This window comes from Coffea eugenioides, chromosome 1 (genome assembly GCF_003713205.1).
Source record: "Coffea eugenioides isolate CCC68of chromosome 1, Ceug_1.0, whole genome shotgun sequence".
Lineage (NCBI taxonomy): Eukaryota > Viridiplantae > Streptophyta > Magnoliopsida > Gentianales > Rubiaceae > Coffea > Coffea eugenioides.
The window spans coordinates 3,589,661-3,614,978 of record NC_040035.1 but is presented as its reverse complement, the minus strand read 5'-3'; the positions used below and the strand labels follow the sequence as shown (position 1 = coordinate 3,614,978).

The 25,318-nt window shown below is 34.2% G+C and overlaps 1 protein-coding gene, 1 non-coding gene and 1 pseudogene across 2 annotated transcripts; all 3 read left to right on the top strand.

Annotated features, from left to right (window-relative positions):
• Positions 1-4,749: 4,749 nt before the first annotated feature.
• LOC113782265 lies at positions 4,750-6,591 on the top strand (annotated as a pseudogene).
• A 4,639-nt stretch (positions 6,592-11,230) lies between these two features.
• LOC113765751 (pentatricopeptide repeat-containing protein At4g21065-like) lies at positions 11,231-14,422 on the top strand. Its single transcript, XM_027309998.1, has 2 exons — positions 11,231-13,906; positions 14,134-14,422. Exon 1 carries the CDS (start codon positions 11,231-11,233, stop codon positions 13,898-13,900), a length of 2,670 nt encoding a protein of 889 aa, XP_027165799.1. The 3' UTR covers positions 13,901-13,906; positions 14,134-14,422.
• Positions 14,423-19,285: 4,863 nt separating this feature from the next.
• On the top strand, positions 19,286-19,359 carry TRNAV-AAC. The gene has a single exon. It is a non-coding gene; the product is annotated as a tRNA-Val (tRNA).
• Positions 19,360-25,318: the final 5,959 nt, after the last annotated feature.

The window sequence follows — 25,318 nt, the reverse complement described above, 5'->3', positions numbered from 1 at the left end:
TGCACTATGTCTTGATAACGCACTTAATAATAAAATTTATTAAGAATCTTATTTCCAACATCAGATATTGACTTCTGTTATTAATGGTTCCTTTTGAAATTAGTTACTTTTCTACTTCTGCTAGTGATAACAATTCTTATTTATTTTGGTTCTCTATGCAGTACACAAATTATTGGCATGAATTTGGAGATATATCTAATAGAGATATTTATGTTTCTTTTATTTATATTGCATTACTTTCCAGTTCCATTTTTGGGTAGGAAATAAGAATCATATAATATTAAGAATTCTTATAGGAAATAAGAATTGATATATATCTAAACAAAAAAGGAGCAAGTCACGTAGGAAACTACTTATTGTCTCGTTAAGCCACGTAGGAAAGAGAAAACATGAAGAGATAAGAATGAGAATATGACTTTATTATATATATATATATATATATATATGATTGCTTTAATTCATACTTTGAATGGTGCAAATTTTCATCAATATTATTTTTGCAATTAATGTAAAGGTACAATGGTTAGTTATACTACTAATATTAACATAAGGGTATTTTAAGAAAATAGTAGGTTAGATTTATCCTTCCAATAAAATTAACTGATTTTTTGTAAATTATGTAAAAAAAAAAATCAAAACTATCAAAATGGAATGGAAGGAGCAGTAATGGTATAAAATTAACTTGCATTATATCTTTGTGTGTATATGTGTATGCTGAAAGTCAGTGCAACGCTGCAACCTTTAATTATAGTTTTACGAGTTAATCACATTTTATCCCCTTAAAGAATATCCCATTTCTCAGTTTACCCCCTAACCTTTAATTTTGCTCACTTAACCCCCTTTAGGACAAAATTGTCCTTGCATTATTTTGACTTTTCATTTACCTTGTTTTCCTCTCTTTTATTTCTTTTTTTGTTTCTTCTTTATTTAATTCTTCCTCTTTTCCACAAAAATTTTCACCTTAATGATTGAAATTTAAAAAGAGGAATTGTAAAGATCTATTTTCTCCTTAAATGATTAAAAAAATATTCAAATCACTTTCCTAAAATACAATTTTTTAGCCTTTCAATTCTTTTAATTTTGGATTTTCCTCTTTTCTTTCTAGTTTCTCATTTTATTCCCAAAAAAATATCTTAAGATGAAATTGTGACCTGATTAATAATCATCAATTGAAATTTGTGACACGTGTCATCATACAAAAAATCAAAATTAGTTTTTGATGCCTTTTAAACCTTCACCCAGAAATATGCAATTACAAACTTAAAACAAAAATTTTCGTTGAAATGGAATTTCTATTGGGAAGGATGAAAGAGAGAAGAAAGAGAAAAAGAAATAAAAGAAAGGAAAACAATTTCATCTTATGATATTTTCTTGAGAATAAAATGAGAAACTAGAAAGAAAAGAGGAAAATTCAAAATTAAAAGAATTGAAAGGCTAAAAAAATTGTGTTTTAGAAAAGTGATTTGAATATTTTTTTAATCATTTAAGGAGAAGATAGATCTCTGTAATTCCTCTTTTTTAATTTCAATTATTAAGGTGAAGATTTTTGTGGGAAAGAGAAAGAATTAAATAAAGAAGAAAGAGAAAAAGAAATAAAACAAAGGAAAACAAGGTAAATGAAAAGCCAAAATAATGCAAGGGCAATTTTGTCCTAAAAGGGGTTAAGTGAGCAAAATTAAAGGTTAGGGGGTAAACTGAGAAATGAGGTATTCTTTAAGGGGATAAAATGTGATTAACCCTAGTTTTGCATCATTGATGGAAGGGACCAGCAAGAATGAATTTGATTTAGGGTTAATCACATTTAATCCCCTTAAACTATACCCCATTTCTCAGTTTAACCCCTAACCTTTAATTGTGCTCACTTAACCTCCTATAGGACAAAATTACCCTTGCATAATTTTGACTTTTCATTTACCTTGTTTTCCTTTCTTTTATTTCTTTTTCTCTTTCTTCTTTTTTTTTAATTCTTCCTCTTCCCAAAAAAAAAATTCACCTTAATGATTGAAATTAAAAAAGAGAAACTGCAGATATCTATCTTCTTCTTAAATGATTAAAAAAATATTCAAATCACTCTCCTAAAATACAATTTTTTTAGCCTTTCAATTCTTTTGATTTTGGGTTTTCTTCTTTTCTTTCTAGTTTCTCATTTTATTTCTAAGAAAATATCTTAAGATGAAATTGTGACCTGATTAATAATCATCAATTGAAATTTGTGACACGTGGCATCATACAAAAAATCCAAATTAGTTTTTGATGCCTTTTAAATCTTTATCCAGAAATATGCAATTACAAATGCAAAACAAAAATTTTCGTTGAAATGGAATTTTCTATTAGGAAAGGATGAAAGAGAGAAGAAAAAGAAAAAGAAATAAAAGAAAGGAAAACAATTTCATCTTATGATATTTTCTTGAGAATAAAATGAGAAACTAGAAAAGAAAGAGGAAAACTCAAAATTAAAAGAATTGAAAGGCTAAAAAAATTGTATTTAGGAAAGTGATTTGAATATTTTTTTAATCATTTAAGAAGAAGATAGATCTCTGCAATTCCTCTTTTTTAATTTCAATCATTAAGGCGAAAATTTTTCTGGGAAAGAGGAAGAATTAAATAAAGAAGAAAGAGAAAAAGAAATAAAAGAAAGGAAAACAAGGTAAATGAAAAGTTAAAATTATGCAAAGGCAATTTTGTCCTATAAGGGGTTAAATGAGCAAAATTAAAGGTTAGGGGGTAAATTGAGAAATGAGGTATACTTTAAGGGGATTAAATGTGATTAACCCTTTGATTTATGACATGAGGTAAATGTTGGCTAGTTTTGAGCATGTCAGAATTAGTCATGTGAGTAGGACCAATAACGTTCCTGCCTACATAATGTCATTGATTTTTTTTTTTTTTCCGATGCTATTCTGACTTTATCCTATTTTAGGGGGATTCAACTGGACCTATGAAAAGAGTGACGGAGACTAAATCACTATCGGATCAGACGGGTGTACCACACACCCGTCTGAATTTGGAGAGCCACACCTGTGACAATTAGTGGGTCCTACCAAGCCTTAAAGGCTTGATTACGTAATGTGCCGCTGGGCGAATTTGGAGAGCCACACCTATGACAATTAGTGGGCCCTACCAAGCCTTAAAGGCTTGATTACGTAATGTGCCACTGGGCCTTTGGTCCAGCGGTCGCTGCTAAGCCTTCTAGAGTTTGATGGTGCAGGAAGTCAAGGGTTCGACCCTTGCCTTTCACAAAAATTTGTCATAATATGTGACGATTTTCAGTGACCATTTTCGATGGAGTTTCTACTCACATAATGTCATTGATGCTGCAACCACAAATTCATCATGAATGAAAGGCTCCAATTCGTTTATCAAAAGAAAAAAAAAAAAGAATGAATTTAATCTAGGGTCCCTTGCTGGAGCCAGGAGTATTGTGGAAGCCAATTATTCACATTGATAATCGATTGCCAGCAACTTTCCACCTCCTATGAAAGTGATAGCCGATAGGGCAGCCAACGCCCTTTTAAGCATTGAATTCGACTGCACCTTTTGCCCTGAACATAACAATTGATAGACCTACAACGTTGTATTAGCGGATCAAAATAAAAATAAAAATAAAAATCATCCTTCCATCTATAAGGTAACCTCAAATAATGAATGAGCCAATGAGGGTGTTTGGTTTCTGCTTTGTTTTGGAAAGTTGTTCTTTTTAAATATAATGAAAAGTATAACTATATAAACGAATAAAAAGAGAAATACAGCCCAAAAAAAAGGACTCGATTAACAACATTTTAAAGATTGTGTATGTGTTTTGTATCAATTCAGCATTAGTGTTCAAGTTTACATTTTAAGTAAATTACGGCATACTCAGTTGTAATTTCGTCTATTATCACATGAACATTTTAAGTAAATTACGGCATACTCAGTTGTAATTTCGTCTATTATCACATGATATTTTAACGTTTTAAGTTATTCGCATAAAATCACTGTGACTTTATATAAAATGAAAATATGATGGAAAGCAACCCCCATAATATCATCCGTTGAAGTGCAACTATTTGCCCTTACTTAAATACTAAAGACAATGGTCCCGTTTGCAAGTGAATTTTTTGGATGTTTGTCTAAAACTTTATTGTAACTTACCGTAGAAGTTTTTAAATTTTTTTTTGAAATGTGTGAATTTTTGAATATTTTGAAGTGTATTGTTTAAAAATTTTGAAATTTTTTTTGAGATTACTGTAACTAAAGTTTTTTAAAAACTTGCTAGCTAGCAAAAAAACTTGACTACCAAACAAGGAATTTTTGACCAAATACTTTACTTGAAATTATAGGAGGATTATTTGTATATGCAAGAAACAACACGGATTTTGTTGGAAGACACCTAGGTCAAACACCATGGAGTTGCTTTCATCCATTCTCCACTTTATGTAAAAACTATAAAACCACATGGAGTTATATAAATATCTTGAAAACTTAAGGAAGTTTTGTGCCATATCTGCTTTAATAGTATTTGAGAAAACTTCCAGCATAATCGAGCGTTATAATGAACATCATCTGTTCTACTAGGTGCAAACACCAAACGGTTTTTAAAACAGATGGAGGCACATAAATTTCTAAACCTCAAAACTCCACTTCCAAAAAAGAAAGAAAAACCCTGTAGTTTTCTAGTCCATAAAACTCTATGTCTCTATCCAGAAATCTGAAAATGTGAAAAGATCCCTTCACTGGACCACCAGTGCAGTGTCTTGGTGAAAAATCACAAAAATCTGAAGATTTTCTCAACCATACATCTATTTCTTTCCCAAAGAAAAAGTACCTTGAGAAGGTGTGGTTATGGCAGGGACAGATACCTGTTTCCAAGCAAATTATTGTACCAAGTTTCCTAGTTCATACAGGATACTAAAACTCTACAACACTCTCTGTAATTGTGAGAAGTCACATTACTGGATCATCTGTGAACTTTGGAAAACCTTTGCAAAAATTCAGTATGGCCTTGAGGAACAGCACTGCTAAACTTCATCTTCTATTTCTCCCGTTCTTCACACCAAGCCACATGATCCCTCTAGTTAATGCTGCCGGGCTATTTGCTGCTCAGGGCGTTAAGGTTACCATTCTCTCCACCAAACACAACACAGTCCTGTTTCAATCCTCCATTGATCGAGCCATCGAATTAGGCCATGATATCTCCGTTCACAACTTGAAATTTCCATCAGCTGAAGTGGGACTACCTGAAGGAATTGAAAATTTCAGCGTGGCAACCACACAAGAAATGCTTGCCAAAGTATTCAACGGTTTGATGCTTCTCCAAAATGCAATGGAAGAACTTATTCAATGTCTTAGTCCTCACTGTATTATCTCGGACAAGCAATATGCTTGGACAACTGATTTAGGTGAGAAGCTGAAGATACCGAGAATCTTGTTCTATCCAGAAAGCTTCTTTTGTCGCAGTTTGCGCCATAATTTGCAGCAGTATGAGCCTCACAAGTCAGTAAATTCAGATTCTGAGAGTTTCTTGATCCATGGTTTACCAGATAAGGTCGAAATGAAAAGGTCTCAACTGGAGGATCATATGAAGACCAAAACTCAGTACTCAGAGGTGGTATTAAAGCCAATAAAAGAATCAGAGCTTAGGAGCTTCGGCTTGCTTTTTGACACTTTTTATGAGTTGGAACCTCAATATGCAGATTACTTTAGAAATGTAAGGGGGATAAAAGCATGGGCCATTGGACCTCTTTTCTACTTCTCCAGCAAGGAGAAAACTGACAATACTACTGATGGAAAGGATAGTTGCTTAAAATGGTTGGATACTCAGGGGACCAACCAAGTCCTCTATGTTTCTTTTGGAAGTATTACAAAATTCTCTGACGCCCAGCTCAGGGAAATTGCATTAGCTCTTGAGGGTTTGAACCAGCCGTTTATTTGGGTTGTAAGGAAGAGAGAAAATGACCAAGATAATCAACAAGAGAGCTGGCTGCCAGATGGTTTTGAAGACAGAATAACTGAAGGAAACAAAGGTCTAGTCATTAGAGGTTGGGCTCCACAGCTAAAGATCTTGAACCATCCAGCAGTTGGAGGGTTTATGACTCACTGTGGTCGGAATTCGACGATGGAAGCTATGACTGCTGGGGTGCCATTGATTACTTGGCCATTGTTTGCTGAGCAGTTTTACAATGAGAAACTTGTTCAGGTTTTGAAAGTTGGAGTCAGTGTTGGGGCAGATCATTGGAAATTTTCTCCAATTAGCGAGGGTCCTGTAGTGGAAAGCAAATAGATAGAGGAAGCAATAAGCCAATTGATGAGCAACTCTGAAGAAAGTCAGGAAATCAGAAAGAGGGCAAAGAAGTTGACAGCAATGGCAAAGAGGGCTGTGGAAGAAGGTGGCTCTTCCTATCAAAATCTGCTTGATTTCATTGATGCATTAAAAGCATGTGCTTTGGTATTAAGAGTTAGTTGTCTAAGGAATAGAGCTATTATGTTCTTCAAATGAAATGTTACCTGTCAGAATACTAGAGAGGCTTAATTAGAGCTATTGTATTTCAGCATTGGGAATAATTAGAGAGGCTTAATCTATGAATCCGCCTGTAAACCATGTGATATATTTTACAATCAATTGGTATAATGATGTATGATTATATAAGAAAAGAAAAACGATAGATAGTAGTGCATAACCGCGTAAAAAAATTTCATGTAGCTATTGCATTTACAACATAATTTACAAGTAATTGCATAGACTCGACCAACTTAAATATTTGCCTTCCAGTATTATTAACCACCCAATCTTGGAGTTGCTTGAAACACTTTTGTACTAGAATTTTACCTGTGCAGTAGCACGGTCTTTTTAATTTATTTATTGTGAATTTATACAATTAAAAATAATTTAAATATGAAAATTACTAATAATCCTACACGTTCATCCATATTAACTTTAAAAAATTAATGTATTCTAAATGCTCAATTATTTACCAATTTTAAAAATTTGTTTATATACTGTCACTATAATATGGTAGTATACATCAAATAATGTATTTCATATCAAAAACTTGGTAGATATTCTTTTTTATAAATATATCTTTTAGATAATTTAAATTTCTATAATAACCATAAATCTAGAAGTATATATTCATATTTAATTAAGTAGAAAAGATCCAGCAATCTGCTTTTTCATCAATAAATCAACAATATTGATAAATCTGTCAATGTAACAGCTAATTCTTTTTTTTTTCACTAAGCTAATTCAAAATTAAGGAAAGAGATGATAAACAATTTGAATACCAATCAATGATATGGTGGTAAAAGGGAAATAATTTATGGAATATGTAAGATTTTAATAATTGCGATTTAAAAAAGATTTTACTATAGTTCTAGTATGTAATAATTTGATAGAAAACATATCTCATTAACATAAGATTAGTTATTTTTAAAAGTAATTTTAGATATCATTAAGATAAGATTAGTTATTTTTTAAATTTATTTTAAAATTAGGGACAATTTTTAAACATATAATATAATATTCAATATAGATAAAACCCAAATGACCCATATCCCGTTAATTCTTTTCAATTAGGCATGCCACATAAGAATAAGTAACAACTCTATTTAAAATAATTACTTTCATATATATATATATATATATATATATATTCCTAGATTATGAATTTATGATGGCTGTATCTAAAAAATAAAAATGCTCACTTCTTTCAAGTTTACACGTCACACACCATTTTAATTTGTTGCTATCTTAGATGCATAAAACTTTAGAGTAAATTTTATATACACTAACAATGTATACACTTCTACGGTTGGATGCATAACACATGGGCAATATTTGGAATTCAAATTTAAATTCAGATGAGTTGTCATGCATTCAATGGTGATGGTGTATACACTGATAGTGTATAAAAGATTAAATTAAAACTTTAACCCCAATAGTGAAATCTTAAATCAGTAACATTTTATATGTCTACTTTCATACTATCAAACAATCTCTTTAGAGAATAATAAAAACATAATCTACCACTACTGAGATTACTTAAAAATTTCACTCCAAAAGCATATTAATTTCCCTAGCCAATTCTTTCCTCAATAATTTGATCCAGTACTAACATGTACCTAGGCATAAAGTGTCTATTCAACTATTTTAATTAGGTCTTTAAGATCACAAATTGATGTGGTACTTTTTCTTCAATTGGCTTAGCTAATATAGAGTATCCTAACACTGAGGAAAGTTACAAGGACTTAGGCACAATTTGATAACGCAATTGCACATAAAGTTAATGTATTCAGATTTTAATATATTCAGACGTGTTTGATAACAAAAAATTGAACATCTAAATTAATTAAATGCTACTGAATTTTTTAGGCAAATCTTACTCTCAAAATTTAAGGATAAACTATTCACTTATCATTAAATGTGATATACACTCAAATGTATTTAATTTAATACATAATACTAGGATAACGATAGCATATTTACATGATGAAAAATATTAACATGATATGATATCAACGTCAAAAGTATCAATCTGATCCTTCCTATACATAAACTCCTTACGACCCCATATCCCCCCACTACGCATACCCTAACCTAATTCCCTAATCATTAATAATCTCCTAAAACGTCACCACTCCCCTAACTCTTCTAGAAACAAACTCGATATCAGCCTTACAAGCGATTTCCACGAGGCGTTGTTTAGAGGGTTTTGCTTGGCCTTCGGCCTTGTATTTCGAAGGAACTTTGACCTTTATATCCCAATCACGATTGGACCGCTTCAACTTGATAACTGCATCCAGATCCGCCTTTGATCTTATTACCACGATGGAAAAACTCAGCAGACGTTCACGTTTCTTTTCAACATCTTTCATGCAGGTGAGATAGGCCTGAAGAGCCTTTGATGCACCCCCTCTTCGTAACTCTATAGGCTCGCAGGACCTTTGACGACTTTGGGGGAGAACGCATTTTTGAAATTTGGCAATAAGAGAGTACGAAATTAATTTGGATGATTTCTGGAATTTGGGTTATAAAGAAGGGCTCCCATCGGCGAAGACAATAGTGAGAGCTGGGAAGAGAGTATATTGAGGTGGTGGGTTGACTTGAAGTTGAGGAAAAAGAGGAGTCGATCTTAGGTTGGGCCATTGGTGCCTGAGGCGATGAGGCCCAAGACCACGTGGATGGATAGCGGTGAGAACACGAAGTGTAGTGCTTGTAATTAAAGATAGTTAATAATTATTATTTGGTATTTTGTAATATAGAATTGAAGTACGACAATTTTATTATGTGACATTAAACAGAAAATTCATAAGTTACATACTGAGTTAAAAAAATATAATATGTAATGAAACAGAATTATAAGATACGATCAACTACTTTGTATCTAATCTAATAAAATAAAAGACCTACTTATATCTGTTCATGCACTTTATAGATGTTAAAATCTGTTGTTTAATTTGAATTTGATCTTGATATAAGGGCAATCCACCACATTATCTTGTTATATAAGTGAGATTTGAATAATTAGCTTACTTGAAGAAAATCATTGTCAGTGTAATTTCGGTTCTTTCCAGCCAAATTCTTGAATTTATATTTGATTCCAAGGACATATCATCACGAGACCTTCACATTGACTAATCAATCAATTATGATTTTATTGTATGATTTAGGACATATAGCAAAACATCTTCTTCTCGATAGGGATTACAATCACTAAACATCAGTTTTTGACCTAGTTGCAAAGATATACAGCAACTAACCTGCTAATATAGATGAATAATCACGTCAAATAAAGTACTAAAATATCTTATATCACTTAATTCAAGAAAATAATTAAAAGTAATGAAGTACATATTTTAGATTTGCAGCCAAATAGTTTTAAGTAGATAGCTAAATCTATTGCCAAATCAAATGAAGTGAAAAAAATTGCCTAAATGGAATCATCAATAAAATGGCAAACAATTTGAAAATTATTATAACTAATAGTTAAAACAACAAAAGTAGATGCAATCTGCATATGGAAAAATTTATGATGATAAACTTATTTTAAACCACAGATAATAATAAAAAAATATGATCTCCTCCCTATCATACCTATCTAACATGGACAATTGAATTAAAACACTAAAAAATCATCGCACATACAACTTGCAAGATTACAAATTTCTTACAATCAAAAAGTAGATTGGTTAAAGAAAATATACCTATTGAGATTTCTTACAACAAAAAAGTAGATTGGCTAAAAAAAATATACCTATTGAGAAAGGTATTGCAAAATGGGGAAGAGGAGTAGATAATGTAACAATATCCGAATTCAATAGTTTACATGATTGTGGTGGAAAAAAGCTGTAAGTAAATGAAATGAACTTTAATGGATGGGGGTAACGGCCAAGAAACCAAACTTCTCTACTAATTGGTATTAATTGTGTCTTAGTATCTATATATCATAAGTTTGCAAATAATTGATGAGAAAGGCTTTAGGAAATTAAGAGACTTCGATACTAATACAATTAAATGATTAGAAGGGCTTTTATGTAATTCCATTCAAACACAAGTTGAATTTAGTTGTACCCAATGTTCAATGGATATTGAACATTGTCACGTGTCAAACTTGTCCCTAGTTTTAAATGTCTAAAAAGACATCTAATTAATTATAACAAAACTAAATTAGCTATAATGACTTGTATTCAATATTCCAATTACATTTCAAATACTCCCACATTTCCAAAATAGCTCCACCCTTGCGGTTGAAATTCAAAGAACATTTTTACCCTAAACTCATTCTTATATAGTATAAGGAATTCAATAACTTAATGGATTCAGACTTCAAAGTACATATTTCAGTTTTATCAAATGAACCCTTAATTTAGTTGAAATGGTGTAGATAACTTTATGTGCTGATTGAATGATATTGTATATTTTCTGTTTCAATAATTAATCTTCTATAAACATTGGAGCATTGCAGGCATTTCCTCATTCTTAAAGGATTGTACAAATAAATATTTTTATTTATTCCCATATAATTTTTTTTAAAAAAATTACCTCATAAAACTCGACCTTTAGCATAATTTGTTATAGTGGGCAAAACGCCAACGGTTTTTCAAACGGATGGAGGCACCTATACTACTTAACCTCGAAAAAATCCCATTTTTGCCTAAACAAGTCCCAGCCCACGATGTAATACACTGGAATTCAGTGATAAAACATCAAGCAAAGCTGAAAAATGACAGAGCAATACTTACTACATACGCCCATATGGAAGCTTTGGGCATCTTGCCTAATAATACAACATTGCCTCTGGTTTTCAAGGCTTGTGCAAATTTGCAAACCCTTGAGAGAGGCAAGAAGATACACGAGGATATGATGGGTTTCCCTTTGATCAATGATATCCGGGTTGGGACTAGTCTTGTTGACTTTTATAGCAAATGTGGCTGTCTTGAAGATGCTTATTGCGTATTCGATGAAATGCCGAAAAGGGATGTCGTAGCCTGGAATGCGATGATTTTGGGGTGTGTGCAGTGCATGGAATATGAGGGAGCGTTGTTTCTTTTCATGGAGATGCAAGAGGAGAATTTGAGGCCTAATTCTAGGACGGTTGTTTCATTGCTTAAGGCATGTGGTGAGCTTTCAGAGCTGGGCCTTGGGAAAGGAATCCACGGGTATTGTTTGAGGAATGGACTTATGGAAATGAGCAGTCATGTGGATAGTGCTTTAATTAGTTTCTATTCAAGATTTGACATGACAACTGCTAATCATGTTTTCAGATTGTTGGGTTCAAGGAGCACTGTTAGTTGGAATTCGATGCTTTGTGGGTATTTTGATGCTGGTCATTACTTGAAAACTGTAGATCATTTTCTCTGGATGCTCAAGGGGGGAAAAGAATATGATCATGTTACTGTTCTAGTTATTATTCAGGCCTGTGCGGAACTGGGACTTATTGAGCTGGGAATGCAAGTCCATCAACTTGTAATTAAACATGCCTTCAGTGAAGATCTGCACACATTAAATGCATTGATGAATTTCTACAGCAGCATGGGGTACTTGAAATGTTCATTTGATCTATTTATCTCTGTTCCTAACAAAGATGTTGTTCTGTGGAATTCAATGATTTCAGCTTGCATTGATAATGGCTTGAATGATGAAGCAATTAAAATGTTCACTGAGATGCAAATAGAAGGCATTAGACCAAATGACAGTTCTATTATTAGCATGTTAAACTTATTTGCAGGTTTGGAAAAAGGATTGACAAATGGAAAAAGGTTGCATGCTTATGCAATTAAGTTTGGAATGGAGGCCTTTACACTCTGTCAAATTGCTTTGTTGAATATGTATGGAGTTTTAAATTGCGTTGAAGATGCCTTGAACATTTTGTCTGAGACAAATGATTCAGATGTAGTTTCTTGGAACACTTTAATTGCTGCATTGGCTCATAATGGATTAAGAAGCCAAGTATTCTTACTCTTTAGGCAGATGCAGGAAACAGATGTCAAACCAAATGGTCACACAGTAATTTCCATTCTTGCTGCTTGTGATGATGATACCTTTCTGAACACTGGAAGATCTTTCCATGGTTATGTAGTAAAAAATGGTCTGGAAGTAGATGCAGCACTGAATGCTGCACTGACTGAAATGTACATGAATTGTGGTGATGAGGCAAACGCTAAGTATCTGTTTGAGGGCTTCAGAAAAAAAGATTTGATCTCTTGGAATGCCATGATTTCCAATTATGTAAACAACAACCGACCTCAAAAAGCTTTGTTGCTTTTCCATCGCATGATTTCGGAAGTTGAACCCAATTTCTCAACAGTGGTAAGCGCTCTTTCTGCATGTGCATATCTAGCAGAACTTTCTCAAGGCCTTTGTTTACATGCCTACATAACACGAAGGGAATCATTAATGGGTTTTCATTTGCCTGTGGCAAATGCTTTAATAACTATGTATGCAAGATGCGGCTGCATGAGATATGCTGACTATGTATTTAGTTCCTTACGAAAAAGAAATTCAGTTTCTTGGAATGCAATAATAGCTGGCTATGGCATGCATGGCCGAGGACATGATGCTGTTCTTGCCTTCTCACAAATGTTAGAAGAAGGGTTCCTGCCCACAGATGTTACATTTGTTTCTGCTTTATCAGCTTGCAGCCATTCTGGTTTGATAGAAAAAGGATTGCAGCTTTACCACTCAATGGTTCAGGACTTTTACATAACCCCAAAACTTGTCCACTATGCTTGCGCCGTGGATCTATTGTCACGAGGTGGGCATTTAGATGAAGCCATGCAATTAATTAAGTCTATGCCAATTGCTCCTGATGCATCAGTGTGGCGAGCTCTGCTTGGTGCTTGTCGAATTTATTCTGAAACCAGATATGCCAAAATCATTTTTGAAAAGCTTGTTGAATTGGAACCAACAAATGCAGGTAATTATATTTTGCTTTCAAATGTCTATGCTGCTGCAGGCCATTGGTCAGAGGTCAGAAAATTGCGAATACTACTTGAGAAAAAGGGTTTGGTAAAACCTCCTGGAAAAAGTTGGATTGTGGTTAAAAATAAACTTCACCAGTTTACTGCTGGAGACAAGTCACATCCTGAAAGTGACAAAATCTATCAAAAGTTGTCTTATTTGGTGTCATCAATTAAAAGAATGGGGTATGTTCCAGATGTTTGTTGGGTTCTCCATGATGAAGAACCTGAAGAAAAACTCAGAAAGCTACTAAGCCACAGTGAGAAGCTTGCTATTGCTTTCGGATTGATGAATGCAGGTGCTAGGTCACCAGTTTTGATCACAAAGAACCTGAGGGTTTGTGGTGATTGCCATGAGTTTAGTAAGCATGTCTCCAGATTAGTTGGCAAAGAAATAATTCTGAGAGATGGAAGTCGTTTCCATCATTTTAGCAATGGTATCTGTTCATGCAAAGATTATTGGTGAGGAGTGGTGTAATGATCCCACATCGGCTAGGGAGGAAGTCCTGGGGCTGCTTTAATAGCCTGTAGTGGTCTCTCCCACCTGACCGAGGCCTTTTGGAGGGGTGCTGGGCTTCTTGACCTGCGGGCTTGGGCTCTTCACTTGTTGTGGGCTATAACCCCATCTCCAGGAACAAAACCCACGGCCCAATGGGGTGGTTAACTGTGGGACAATATTGGTCAGGGGCGTTAGAAGTGGTGTGATTGCTAGTTCAGATCAGGCTTCCATTCTAAGTCTAATCTTTTGGAGTAGTAACTCTGGATCAAGAGGAAGGTCAAAGTTCAACTTACGAATTTTGGAATCTTACTCTTTCTGTCTCCAATTACCATAATCCAGCTATAGACTGGATGCAACATTTTCAAGTAAGTGCCACAGTCCAACAAATTGATTCTGTAAGATTATAGCATTAAGTTACAATCATTAACTTCTCAAATTGCATGTGAATCCTTTGGATATCTGTTAATAGTTGTACAAAGAATTAAGCTGATCTGGACATTTATGATTGATTGAAGTTTTGTGTTTCAATTATGCCTATACTTTGTTGTTTTCCAGTCATTTAACTTCCATAATATTTTAATTCCAATCCTTGTGCACATGTGCTCATGCTCTGCATGGTTGTGTGGAAAATGCTTGATAAATGGGCATTTAATGCACGTAATATGGGGCATTTCTTTTTCAGTTTTCCAAACTTTTCAATGTTGTGAGATGCAGACGGAAAATCATGTAAACTTTGAGTGTTTTTTCTCGATATAAGCTCTTCAAATTTTCAGTAAAGCAGTAGATAAAATTGCTAAAATATTTGAATAGTCCTTAAAATTCACAATTGACTTTTGACCATTTTGGTAGAGCTCTATATTTTTGGTAGCTGTAAAATCGTCTCTACCATACCATAGGCCATACTTTTTGTGATCACGGTAAACAAAATTAACTTATTATAAAGCTATCCCAGAGAGTATTGCTAAGAATATGTTTTTGAAGTAATTTTTTCCTTTATCAAATAGCATATCTGTGCCCAAGTGTAAACATCCGTCTAGAGCAAGATGGAGAACATGCTAGTTCTTTTGCCTTCTGGCCAGAGGCTAATCCACAATCAGCCTCCAAGTTAATTTTTTCTTTGTGCATATGAGCTCAATTAACCACTACTGAGATCTCCATCTTTCCAACAATCTTAAAAAGAGCATGCTTGTAATTTTTGCTTTACTTTTAAAATTTCTATTCAAAAGATATGGAAAAAGGTATATGCAGCCTTTATTCTAGACAATACATAGAGAACAGCTGATAATAATGATGAGTATTCCTGGTTCTTGATTTGACTTCAATTTTATGAGCATTGCCTTTTCTTCTTGAAGCTGGAAACTTAATTTGTCAAGTGCACAGGCATTGACAAAGTCATAAATTGTACTAGGGGCAGAAGAATTAAGTGCAAATTATTCATTTAGGCGACTGCTATGTCAGCTTTTATAGCTCAGGCAATTGGTATTTTATTGTTTGTCTTCTGTTTTTGCATGTGCACCAGAGGTGAGGTGCAAATTTGTCTGAATAAAATCTTCCCTTCTGGTGGAATCTTTTTGGTAACTTCTTGGTGGCAGTAATAACAGGTGCAGTGTACTTTGCATGTTTGTATGGGGACACTTAATCTTCTTTACATGTTTAACTTATAACCATTGATTTCAGATTTTTCTTTACAAAAAAACTTGTGTTTGAAATTGTGATTAGGATTGTATGTCTTATGTGATTGCTAATGCTCTTTCAAGTGAATGGTATGCTTTTCAGTTGAACTGGATCATTTGCATCTAGAAATAAAGTATAACATCAATTTGACTAAGATAGCAATATCTGCTAGTATTAGATAAGATGATAGTTTTGGTTCAGTTTATGTCATCTTACCATTTCATAGAATCCTTCAATGAATATAGAATAGAGAAGGAAAGTAACTCCCCAGTAGTGCCCATTTTGAGTCCCAAAAACTGGCATGCTTCTCAGTTTTTCCGTTTATTCCTTTTTATGGCATTTTTGTTTTGGCAACAAAATAACCAGCAAGTGAAAAATATTGCCGTGCCTGGATACAACCTTCATCACTTAGAAAAAGAACACCATATTTGTTTTATTAACCAAAATTTGTAGCTACTTAATGAGGAGCGAACTGCCTATGTATCAGCATACGTGAACATTTTATGATTTGAGTTTTTATCAGTGCGTTTGTCTTTGGTCCTGAGAACTATGCCTCAACGCCAAATCGGTGGTATTGATAGTTTGGGTGTTCTACCCAACTCTCTAGCATATACAATTTTCAGCTGAACTGGATCATTTGCACTGGTTACATATACAATTTTCAGCTGAACTGGATCATTTGCACCTGGAAAATAAAGCATAACATGGTTATATCTGCTAGTGTTATTCGAGATGACAGGTTTTAGCTGATTTCTTTTTTCAATGAAAAACATGTTCCTGGATAAGATCTTCATCATTTGGAAACTACTTGACAAGTATGGTGGAAGTGAGTACCCTCACAATTTATTGGCGCTGTTAAATTGGCACTGTTGGATTGGATGATGGATACTGCAGCAAGTCACAAGGCTCAATTCAAGATGTATTGTTTGTAATAGATATCAATAGCCAGAATTTTTGTGAGAAAAGGACTCAGTTCTTTCTTTAACAAACAAAAGAAACAGATTAGTAAAAAAATTTCAACCGATGAGTTTACAAGGGCTCATCAATGATATACAATTTCTTAGGTTCTTCTCCATGGAGTTAAGAACTTTAGTTGATCCGAAAATTTCTATAACTACATCAAATCAAAGCGCCAAAAAATCATTATTCCTCAAAAAGTTTTAGAGTTAAGAACTTTAGCTGATGCTAATCAATCAAATTTCAACAACAAAAAAAATTCAAGATTAAAATAACGATTGCCACCAAATCATTGTCGCAACCCAAAAGATTGTAGTAAATCTGTTTCAGTTTTATCATGAAGATTAGTCAAACTCTGCAACAGATTAGAAAAAAAAAATTAGTGAAACACACAAGTTACCAAAATCAATCCAAAGATTACTTGAAAAGGAATGAGTTCAGTTGACTAAAGTGGTTTACTATTTGTTTTTCTACACACATTCATTAATGAGGATGGAGAAAGATGCAAAAAATTAAGTAGATTGAGGATGAATGGTATGTCTTTTTTGTTCTTTGTACCCTTCTCTTTGAAAAAAAAATGCCAATTTTAGTTTAACTATTTCAAGCTTGGATTAAATATTTATCAAGACTGAACTAAAACAAATATTTTTCAAGACAAATCGAATTGTTTGAATTTTTTACATATAAATTTTAAAAACAATGTTAATTGAGCCAAAGTTCAAACAGAATAGAGTTAATTCTATTTTGCGCCTTTCAACTATAACCAAATTCTCTCTTTAGTACTTAAATTTTAAAATGAGATATTTTGGTTTTCAAACTATAAATTTGGTCTAATTTAGGCATACAATTTGTCCTGCAATATAAGATGAGATACTTTAGTCCCGTTTTAGCTTCAAACAGGATAAATTTTATATTTCAATTTCGGGGTTTAAAGAGTTTCATCTCAGTATTGTTGAAAAATGCACAACACAATTAACCAAAAACAAGTCAAGTTCAAATGAAATTCGACCAAATCAAGTTAAATCCGACTTCGAATATCAAGTAGACTGGCTCGACTTTCAACTATAAAAAACTATGATAAATGGTGCAATATTAGGAGGGGAAATGTGACTACACCCAAAGAGTACGGGGAATAAAGTGCAATAAACCTTTTATATTTCTTCACCTTTGAAGTTTTAACTCTACTAGTCTGTAGCAGTGTTTTGAAAACCGGACCGGACCGGTCGGTTCGACGGGTTGGACAGCGAACCGGCCATGGTTTCGGTCCGGTTCTATGCTATAGTTGACCAGGTTAGAAAACCGATCAAAACCCGATTAAACCGTGGAAACCGTCGGACCGGATTGAACCGGCAGTTTCCGGTTTTCGAGATTTTTTTTTTTTTTTTTTTACGTTTTGCAAAATGCAGCTATCAAGATTCGAACTCAAGACCTTTGTAATAAAAAACCAATGTAGTAACCATTGCACCATCACATTTTATTAGTTTTTTTTGGATAACTTATTTATATAAAACAAAAACTCATATTTCTTTTTTTCATTTTTTTTAACAAAATCTAATCATCTCATGGCTCTTTCTTTTTAATCTTCAACATACACACACACACACACTCTCTCTCTCTCTCTCTCTCTCCTCTTTTTTTTGTCACTCTCTTTTAAATCAAACCACTTTATTTTTAATTTATTGATGTTTTCTTCCATCTTTTAATTTTATTTTTGTCCATTAAATTGAAAAAGGTTAAAAAAGAATTACTTTTCTTTAACCCAAATTATTTAATGCCACAACCACTCACTTTTATCTCATTTTTTATTTCTTATCAAGTTTGCATTTCTATTTTCGATTCTCTTGACTTCTTTCGAACTCCAAAATTTCTTTTTTAAATTGCAATCTCTAAATCCCAAAACGTAAATTAAAATTTTAGTTCACAAAATCTAAATTCTCATAGACATGAATTTTGTATAATTTTAAAATATTATGATATTTTTGGGTTAGATCTAAGATTTTTTTGGTAGATATAATTGAAATTGAAATGAAATTTATTTGTTTTAACTTATAATTTAAAAATTTTATTTTTAAAAAATCAAGTTATTCAAAAATAGTAAACTTTTCATCATATAATGTATTAAATTAGTCCATTACATGTCTTATTTTGTGCATAAATATTTATATAAATTATTTTTTTTAAAATTCATTGAACCGAGTTTAAACCGGTTCGACCGGTTGAACCTCGACCCTTTCACGTCATCGGTTCAATTAACGGTCCGATTTTTAAAACATTGGTCTGCAGACGATTTCGGGAAGAGAAGTGAAGTGAGGGGAGGGAATATTCAATGACGCCTTTCCAGGGTTCTCAGCTAATTTGGGGAGACCGAAGAAGATCTATCAAAAGATTCATCGTCAACTTGAGAAGCCTGATGAAATGGGACTGATAAATCCGGTGGTCTGTTTTCTCAATTAGCTAATCCCAAATGCATTACCCACCAGTCTACAGTACTTACAGGTTCTCACTTTTTTTGGTTAAATTTTTTCCCGTGGTGTTGTTGTTAAATAATATGTAGGTTTGCTTCTCCCTACCTGGAAATCAAACTGACGAAGTCAACTCATCATATTACACAAGACTAATATACTAATACATTTCTCGGTAATTAAGTTACTTTATCATAAACACGCTTTTGTTATCTCAATTATGATTCCTTAGGAGGATAAGACAGCCGTTCAAACGTCTGGTGTCGTGGTGTAGTTGGTTATCACGTCAGTCTAACACACTGAAGGTCTCCGGTTCGAGTCCGGGCGACGCCATGTGTAACAACACTCAGCTTAAACTACTTTTGTTTTAGAAAATTGAGTGTCTGTGTCGATAGGCTGGTGGAAAGATTTCAGATGGGGCTGGAATTTCTTTATATCTGCTGCACTTCAGTGTGACGATTGTTTTCTATAGAAATATTCATTTGCAAAACTCTGGTAACTGTGAAACTATCATGGCTAGTGAATCTTCTTGTTCCCACTTCAGTTTTTTGGCCAAATCTCAAGGTGTTGCACTTGACAGGACCTGTGGGATTAGTAGATGAAAATTACTTTCCGAGACTTATTCGTGGTTGCCCATCTCTTGAAGAATTGTATTTACTTTTCCATAGTTTTGTCTGTTATAATTGAAGTGGTTGATTTATCTAGTCCTTCATTGAAAAAACTTAAGACTTACTAGTTTGGGAGGACGCTACAACTATGTAATTGAGCGTAACAGCCTAAAAATATCTTGAAGTCAGCGGATTTGGAAATCATAAGTTTATGCTAAATGTCCCGAGACTGAAAAGATTTGGTGTATGAAATTGATGCTCAAAGAGTAGCGTTCATTCAAGAACTGAAGTCTCTTGTTAGAGCCACAATTTCATTGTCGCATCACGACGCAGAAGGAACTGAAAGTGGCTTGTTATTTCGTAGTCAGCTGGCTTTTGAGCTTATTAATTGGTTACAAAGTGTGAAGTCACTTGACTGATGTCACCACTCCCTGCAGGTATGTATGCCTTCATTTTACTTCTTTCTATGCCTCATCGCCAAATAGGTGGTATTGATAGTTTGGGTGTTCTACCCAACTCTCTTCTTCTACACATTCTGTTGTTTTTCCCTACCAAAAGTGCTGCAGCCAAACATGACTGTGATTGGATGGTTCTATAATCCTTTCGGTTTTGGGATCTAGTTATTCAACCATGAAAAGGGGCTTCTTTTAGAAAATTTTGTCTGTACATGGCAAAATTTAGATGAAATTCATAGATTGCAAATTGACCCGTTAATAGCTCCTGTGTTTCAAATTAATGTCAAAGAACTTGATATTTTGGTGGGTGACTATAATAGTGAAAACTACTGTAGTTTCCCAGTATTTAATATCTACTCCTAGGATGTTTCCGTTCCCAGCACTAGTTAGTTTGAAAACAAATAGGAATTTGGATTTGATTATTCCTGAATTGGTTTCTTTACCAAGTGTTAAGGTTATGCACTTGGAGGGCTTTGGATTTGTTGATTAAGGCACTGTTAATAGGCTTATTCAGGGGTGTCATTGGCTTGAAGAATTGTTTCTGTTGGGCTCTTCACCGTACCCAAAATCTTTATTTCTTGACTCCTCCTCTGAAAACTTTTTCCTCTCTGCCTTTCTGGTGTCCTTAGTATAGTAGAGATGTTTGCTATTACTGCAAAGTCATCCAATCCTGAACATTCATCCTATTATGTGAGTGGAAAGCATGAAGTTGGTATAGATGCTGCAAATCTTAAAAATTTTGACTAGAATAGTGAATCGTGTAGATTTTATTTGAAAACTCAAGTCTTTCTATGCAAAAGTATTGCAGGTTGGATCTCCCAGTTGTCTTGGGAGGAAAATTGATTAACTTCATCAGCATGCTCTTAAATTTGTTGGGGCGCATGCAGGTCGTGAAACCTCTCTTTTTGTCTGAAAACATTCTCAAAGGTCTGAAAACACACAAGGTTTCCTTATATCTTGTTCATGTAATTTGGCTTTGATTCTAAGCTTTAGAGAATTTTCCTCTCATGAGTCAGACATTGTTAGAAGCTTTATACTTGACATTACTTCTTGTTCGCATGCAAGCTCTCTACTTTTTGCAGCGGTTGGCCATTTTTGCATTCAAGCTTTAGTGCTTGAAGCTTCTGATTATGATATTGCAGATATTCTCTGAATTTGTCTCCTCCAAAATCTAATCCAATATCATAATCTGGATTGTTCACTTAATTGTGTTAGATTCTAGAGATGGCTCGTACGGATTCTAGAGGTGGCTCGTACAGACTCTAATGACGTAGCACTTAACTCTACACGAGATTTAATTCTTCCACTTTCTTGTGTAGTCCAACCCAATATCATTGATTTAATTTCACTCTGTGCAAAGACTACATGAGATTCGCTTTAATATCATAATATCACGCCTAGGGCCTAGGGCCTACAGGCTCAAAATGCAATCAAAGACTCAACAATTAACTCCAACTTGGGATATCCATTTTTGGCTAGCAAGGATGGAGTCTAAATAGTTGGATTTGACTGTTAAAACTCCGGTGACTTCTTGCCCTGTGCATCCAGGGTGTGACATATATAGATCTCAATAAATGTACTTCAATGGTAGGAATCAATTGTTGTGGAGCGTAGGCCGGTCAATTTGATACTCAAGAGTTGCATTGGAATGTGAGTTTTGCTGCTAGATTGGTTCTCTTCATTTATTTATTCTTTGTCAAATTACAATAACTGCCATGATTGTAAAATTTATTTCACAATCTAACAGGGCACAAATTGTATACAGGCATTTTCTTTTGGCCACTGGGTGCACCTGCACCCACTTGCCAAGACGTACGCCCCCACTGATCAAGAGTATATTGTAAATTCATTACTGAATCTAAGCAAAATATCTACCATGATCATTGCTTGTAGGTGGTTGAAGGAAACTAATATACGGTGTTTGATCATTTATTGGAGTATCAATAAAAGGAATGACAATGCATATTGAGAAAAAAGGATTATATATAAAGAAAAAGATACAATGTTCTGTATTTTTGCTCAATCACACAAATAATCAGCCATGAGAGGTCTCTATGAATTTTTCCTTGCCAACTTGTCAAAAAATTTCCATCTGCTGGAGCTTAAGCATAACGCAGGCAGGCTCCAGTAATTCAGTAACTACTCTGCTAGTCTCCTCGCACTTCAAACAGTAAAAAAAAATTATGTACTGAATACTGAGACAGACATCTGAACCTAGCATTGCTAGCAAGCAAGCAGCTAAGGACGATCTTTGGCAACAAATAGGCTGAAATGCCCAGTGAGAGATCAAATCTGACCACAAAATCTCTCCATATTGACCATTTACATGAGTAGGAGAAACTAGGCTCAAATCTCGCTATATGTAAGTTTCTACTTGTAGTTAATCTTATCCTAAAAAACAAAAAACAAATTGAAATCCGGTGAGTTTTTATGCCTGTTTTTGTAGGCTACTTGTAATCTTATAAAACCCAAGGTTGAGGGTTATCAAAGACTTCAGGAGGGTGTTAATCAGAGGGAGGAATATGGGAAAACATCATAGGAGTAATTGCAAAGGAGGATAATAATTGTAGTATATAAATGCAAAGGAGGACAATAGGAAAAGTATATAAATGCAAAGGAGGTTAATAATTATTAGTATATGTATATACATGATAGACTAGGTGAATTTTATACGTATACATTTCAATGGGCACTCGTTAATTAATGATCTGTCTAATAAGTGTCCAATGGGCACTTGTTAATATGGACTTCGTGTGTTCATATTTTGAAGAAATAATATTAATTAGGGAAAGCATATAAATGCAGTATAGGATAATAATTTGTCAATGTATAAATTCATATGGTAAGTTAGATGTGATTTAAATGTACTAACAAGTACCCATTAGACCCCCATTAGAAAAAAAACCTTTTATTTTATATCAATGGACAAATATATCACTATCCACAAAATCTCACCCCGTTAATCGTGCGCTTCATCCAGTTTCTCGACTCCGAAGTTTAGGGTTTAGGGTTTAATCATCAGCTTTTAATCATCATTGCAATTTAATCATCAGCTTTTAATTTTTGTATATTGTACATTGCCTGATCTGAATAATGGATTAGTGAACAAAAGAAAATAAAAAGTTTTAGTAGATTTTTTTCAAACTCTGATGGGCAATGGTCCAAGCGAGACTCCCAGAAGAACTGCAGAATGCATGCAGAGGGAGAAGATAGTTAAAAAGATCTCTTGAGACTGCAGAAGGCATGGACAAGTAATGGATAAACATGGGATGTCTGTGGCATCATGGAAAAGTCCAAATAATCAAGTACCAAAATATCAACATATCACCAAATTATTATTCATTATAATTTCACAATTGAAACTTATAAAAACAATCAAACAAAAGTTATTTGAATACAATCCAACATGATGAAATAAATATAACTAAAGTAGACAAGTTTTCACTTTTGGCATAAATACAATCACTAATTTATTATTGTGCTTGTGCTTTTTTTTTTAAAGAAAAAAATGTTATTGTATTAAGTATAATTAGGGACTTAGTATATATGTATTAGTAAATTTAGTATAACCAATTAATAATTTGTATTAGTACACATATATAATTACTAGTATAATTGATAATATCAATTATATTACGTATATTAATATACATTATATAATATATATAACTAATAATATCATTATCATAAGTTTGTAACTAATTAAATTATATATTATATATATAAATATATACATATATATTTTATATATTTATTTTTTTAATGCGGGTGGCGGGGCAAGAGATGGGGTGGGGGTACACTCCCCTGCCCCCGCCCCGTTTCTAAGCGGGGGGAAATGGCCCCCCCCCATTAGTCCCCCGTGGGCCGGGTGACCGCCATCCTTTGCTAAATTGTTAACAACAAATGTACCGCTCAGTAACTGGCGATCGAAGCCAGGAATATTGAAGAGATATATATGTGCAGAGGCCCCGTCCTGGGCCTAGACACGTGGAAGCCCAGGAAGGTCGGAACTGGGCCTGGGCCCTAGGCCCCTGACAACCGTCCTGGAACACATCACCACTAGGGCTCCGAGAGGCTCCGGAAAACAATCCCGTAGAGGGCGGGGAGAATCCCCCTTAGCGCGGGATTGAGGTTATCCCGGGCAGGTCCCGAAACGTATAGAGGTCCGACTCACAAGTAAGTATAAATGGTAACGCACACCAACTACACAAGGTACGCCCACTGCATGCTAATTACTCCCGACTGCTTGGCTTCCCGTGAACTTCACTCACCGGAGAATTAACTTGACCGTCGGAGTGCCCTCGGGGACGACCTCGGGGCTCCTCTGTGAGATCACTCTTTTGTCTGTCTTGCAGGCTTGGGACTCGCTCTCCCCATCAGCACGCCGAACTCATCAGCTCAGCTCGGTCCGGGGAAGCTCAGCGCTTCTTCAATATGCATAGGGGTTCAGTTCTAGATACTTGCTCTTATATACCGAGGAAGAATATCTAAAGATAAATAGAAACTTTAACTGAAACACACACTCACTTTCATTAAAGAGGGAAAAGATGTGTAGCCAATTTTAAATCTTACTATTGGAGGCGGCCATCTTCCTAGTTCATTGGATTGAATGATAACCGGAAAGAAATAGCATTGGTTTACTTTTATATATTGGAGCGATATGTAGTTTACAATGAAGAAAAACTTGCCAAGGGCTTTAAACAGGAATGGTGCTTCAAAATAAATTAATGATATCATACCAACGGAAAAGCTTTTTGCTTGTTGCGTTTTGTAAAGTATATTTGAGGAATAGAACCATGGAAGGGGAACTAGTTGTCAATCTGGTGTTTGGTGTTGGTCTTAGTACAATAGTTGAAGTGCCAATTTTCACAAATTTTGTTCATATGGTCAAGTATCCAGTCATAATTAACATTTTGTTATCTACGACGAAGTTTTATTTCAGAATGCTCATTCTCAAACATCACTACATCCAATTTTGGTGTGCTCGAATTTGGTCATCCTTTTTCTCTTTTTGTATGCTTTTGAAGATGTTTGAGCTCATATCAATAAAAAGGTGAGACTATTACTTTGGTTAACTAATCTACCGTTCTTACATTCATCCACCATTTCGAAGGTTTAGTAGAGTAATTCTGATAAAGATAAGGTGCCTTTAGCGTTAGACAATCGAGCAAGAATGTCAAAAACAAAAGCTTCTTTTGCCATACTCAAGAAATTTGAGGAATCCTAGTT